Below are 4,623 nucleotides of genomic sequence, written 5' to 3' on the forward strand. Positions count from 1 at the left end.
TGTATGTTATAAGTGTTTATTATTATGCAATTGATAGAAGACCTCAATCTTAGATTTTATACTAACGTAGAAATCATGAAATATATAGATGGTAGCTATTTGATTTTAATTGCATGTTAAGTTTAATGGAAATGACTCAACTAGAGATTAAGTTTTCGATAATATAGAATCACATATTACATGAAGAAGGTTAATAATGAATCCACGTACGCTAATTCATCCATTTATCACTACCTTTGTAAAAATAAGGGAAAAACTGTGGAGGGTCATTAATACGTTTTCTTTAAAAAAAAAAAAATCAACTCTGGTACAATAATTGATTCCTTTGCCACTACCAAAAAAAAATATTAAAAAGTTCTTTTGCAAAGAAAAGTAATTGCGTTCCTTTCTTTCTGATAGATGGTGAATGGACAAGGTCAAACCAGTCGAACTGAGAGACGCAATCATTTTTACTTGGTTGCATAGGAATTACAAGAGAAACCTGAACCACGATTTGATACAACACTTAGATGCCATGGAAAAGATTTACTGAGGGGCAAGGGCGAATGGATATCAATTTCATAGGGATGAGATCGTGTATCATCTTGACCAAACCCTTACTCCTTACTGGAGGCAATTTATTAAGGGAATCGAAGAGACCTTCGACTACCAGACCTCTCCTAATTTATTACTTTGATGCATAAGGGAAAGGTGGTAGGTGAATCGTGAAGACGTTAGAGATGCCAGTAAGATGCCAGGCTATGAACTCAATCCGAGCAACGTCATAACAATACCCGAAGTTGACTACGAGCGAAATTATGTTAAGAAGACCCAAGTGAAGAATACAACCCCGTGTCGTATTTCGCGATTGATCCGAAACCAAATCCTGAGGAAAAAAAGGGAGGGTACTAGGAAGAACTATTAGATGATGCCTAATTGACTTTACGTTTTTCAATTTTTGAAATGGACATTGAGTATGCTTGGTGGTTCGTTATTTATGTGAACTTATGAATATTTATGAATAAAAGCATGCCATTTCTTTATATTTTATACCCTCAAATAACATAATTCTAATTACTATCATTTAATTAAGGTTATGGCACCCCGAAGCACAAGGATTAATAATAGCAATGACCAAAATCAAGAGTCTGCACAACCAGTTCAGTACAGTTTGCCCAACAGTTTCTTGCTATGATGCAAACTTTTGTTCAAGCTACGATGCCACCACCACCTCCTCAACAGCCAACACCACCATCTTATCCGCCACCTCAACCTGAACAAAGCACGAAGTTACCCTCGACACTAGGACCACTGCTACTGTGGTTGAGCAATTCAGGAAACAGCATCCCCCTATCTTTCATGGTAGTACGGGCCCCTTGGAAACGAAGGACTGGCTGATATGTATAGAGAGAATTTTTGAATTCAATGACTGCCCGAGATCGAGAAGGGTGATATATGCAACCTTTATGCTACGTAAAGGAGCTAAGCGTTGGTGGGACACCACTGCCAAATCAAGGGCTCCTGGTCATCTTTGGACGTGGGATGAATTCAAGGAGGCCTTTCTGAAAAAGTACTACCCCACGAGTATTCAAAGTCGAAAGGAGGTTGAGTTCCTCACTTTGACTCAGGGCTCAATGACGTTGATCGAGTACAAGCAGAAGTTTGAAGAGTTGGCTCATTATGCTTCTGAGTTTGTGGATACAGAAGACAAGAAGGCGAGACATTTTGAGCAGGGTGTGAGAGATGATTTAAAACGAACTGTCATAGTACTTCAGCTTGAAAACTATCGTGATGTGTTGGCAAGGGCACAATTAGCAGATTTAGAAAACCACACTAGTGGGGAGGAAAAACAACTTAATGGACAGTCAAAGAAGAAAAAGTGGATGGATAACATGGGCTAAGGGAAACAAGATTATGCCAAAAAGTGCAGAGGAAATTCAACGCAAGTTGGCAACAAGAGTTATCCACGCAGTGGAAAATGTTAGATGCATCATCAGGGAGCTTGTCTTTTGGGAACGAATTCATGTTTTCGATGTGAAAGACAATGACACATAGCTCAGTATTGCCTTGAGTATGGGAGCAACCAGCAAAAACCACGGGGAAACAACCAACATAGACAGGGTCATGCACTAGGAGGATAGGCTAGGGTTTATACACTGGCAGGATAGGAGGAGGATCAGAATCGAAATGTCTTAGCAAATAAAGTCCTCATATCCGACTTACTAGCCTATGTATTGATAAATTCTGGTGCAACTCACTCCTTTATAGCCCTTAAGTTTCTATGTAAACTGGATGTTATGGTTGAATATGCACAATTCTCTTTAGTAGTAACGATGCCCACTAGGAATATAGTGAATATTAATCACATAGTTAGAACGATAAGAGTAGAAATTAATGGTAAATCATTGGAGACGGAATTTTATATATTAGACATGGACGAGTTCGATGTGATTCTTTGAATGGACTGACTATCCAAGAATCACGCGATAATTTGTTGCTTTGAAAAAGAGGTCATTTTTCAAAGATTGGGGGAAGAGAGATTTCGATTATCTATGGCTGGATGTGGAACCGTACCCCGCATCTTGTCTGCATTGAAAGCTCGACAGGTCGTACAATTAGAAATCACTACGGGACTCCTGATGTCAGTAATAAGTAAGGAAGAAAATAGATTAACAGTTGACGAAGTTAGGGTGGTAGAGGAGTTGCCAAGCATGCCGCCAGAACGAGAGGTAAAATTCACAATTGACCTTACTCCCGACTCAACACGCATCTCTAAAGCCCCGTATAGAATGACACCCAAAGAATTACAAGAATTGAAGACACAATTGGAGAAACTATTGGACAGAGGTTTCATCCAACCCAGTGTATCTCCATGGGGAGAACCGGTGCTATTTGTTAAAAAGAAGGATGGATCAATGAGGATGTGCATCGATTACAGAAAATTGAATAGGATCATTATCAATAATAAGTATCTTCTTCCCATGATTGAGGATTGGTTTGATCAATTCAGAGGTGCAGTGGTATTTTCCAAAATCGATTTAAGGTCTAGTTATCATCAATTGAGAATCAAAGCTAGTGATATCTCTAAGACTACTTTTAGAACTCGGTACAGACACTACGAGTTCTTAGTTATGCCATTTGACTAACTAATGCTCCTGGAGTCTTTATAGATTTGATGAACCGCGTTTTCCATGAGTATTTATCAGTTTGTTATCGTGTTCATCAATGATATCCTGATCTACTCAAGAAGTAATGAGGAACATGAAGAGCATTTAAAGATTATGTTGGAAGTTTTGAAGAAGGAGAAGCTCTATGCCAGTTTAAAAAGTTTGATTTTTGGCTGGAAAGGGTAGCATTCTTTGGACACATTATCACAGCCTGAGGGATAGAGGCAGTCCCTAGTAAAGTGGAAGCAGTGTTGAATTGGTCAAGGTCAATCAATGTAGGAGAAATTCACAGTTTCTTGGACTTAGCAGGATATTATCGAAGGTTCATTGAAGGATTCTCCAAAATATCTGGACCGTTGACACAATTAACACGCAAGGGTGTGAAGTTTGACTGGACAAAGAATTGTAAACAGAGCTTTAAAGAATTAAAACAAAAACTAGTAAATGCCCGAGTGTTAACCATACCCAACAGGTATCTATAGTGATATTTCGAAACAAGGTTTGAGATTTGTCTTAATGCAGCACGGCAAAGTGGTTGCCTATGCATCAAGAAAATTAAAACTACATGAACAAAGCTACCCCACGCACGACCTAGAACTTGCCGCGGTGATCCATGCATTAAAAATTTGGAGGCATTATCTTTACGGAGGTCAATGTGACATTTATACGGACCATAAAAGCCTCAAGTACATCTTCACCCAAAAAGAATTGAATATGAGACAGAGGTGGCGGCTTGAGTTAGTTAATGATTACTATTGTGAAATTCATTATCGCTCAGGTAAGGCAAATGTGATAGCTGATGCCTTGAGCCGAAAAACGGCAGGTCAATTAACTATGTTGACTACACAAGAACCACTATGGAGAAAATTTGAGAGTTTGAATCACAAGGTTGCCACCACTCAACCAGGTGTGGTCATTCAAGTAACAGCTCTCTCTATCTAACCCACACTTCGTGACAATTAAAGGACATCAAAAGAGTGATCAGTCTTTTAAGTACATCAAGTCTGAGATTAACTCAGAAAAGTGGAAGGATTTCACCATAGCTAAAGATGAAGCATTATATTATCAAGGGCAGATGTGTACCAAATTTCGAAGAATTGAAAAGAGAGATTCTAGATGAGGCTCACTCCTCTCCTTATTCAGTGCACCCAGGAAGCACAAAAATGTACAAAGGTTTAAAGGCAATATTTAAAAGGGATATAGTTGAGTATGTCCAGAAATGTTTGGTGTGTCAGCAAGTAAATGCCGAACACCAGCGACCGTCATGGTTACTTGAACCATTGGAGATCCCAAAGTGGAAGTGAGAGCATGTGAGTATGGACTTCATGATTGATTTCCCACGGTCAGCAACAGGTCACAATGCTATTTCGATCATAGTGGATCGACTCACCAAATTAGCTCATTTCTTGCAGGTTCAGATGACGTTTACGATAGACAGTTCGCTCAATTATATGTGAATGAGATAGTAAGGTTACAT

At 39.1% G+C, this 4,623-nt stretch overlaps 1 protein-coding gene across 1 annotated transcript; it reads left to right on the forward strand.

Annotated features, from left to right (window-relative positions):
- Nucleotides 1-1,445: 1,445 nt before the first annotated feature.
- LOC111366785 lies at nt 1,446-1,880 on the forward strand. Its single transcript, XM_022987480.1, has one exon. The coding sequence runs from the start codon at nt 1,446-1,448 to the stop codon at nt 1,878-1,880; it is 435 nt and encodes a 144-aa protein (XP_022843248.1).
- The last annotated feature ends 2,743 nt before the right edge of the window (nt 1,881-4,623 follow it).

Source organism: Olea europaea, chromosome 18 (assembly GCF_002742605.1).
Source record: "Olea europaea var. sylvestris chromosome 18, O_europaea_v1, whole genome shotgun sequence".
Lineage (NCBI taxonomy): Eukaryota > Viridiplantae > Streptophyta > Magnoliopsida > Lamiales > Oleaceae > Olea > Olea europaea.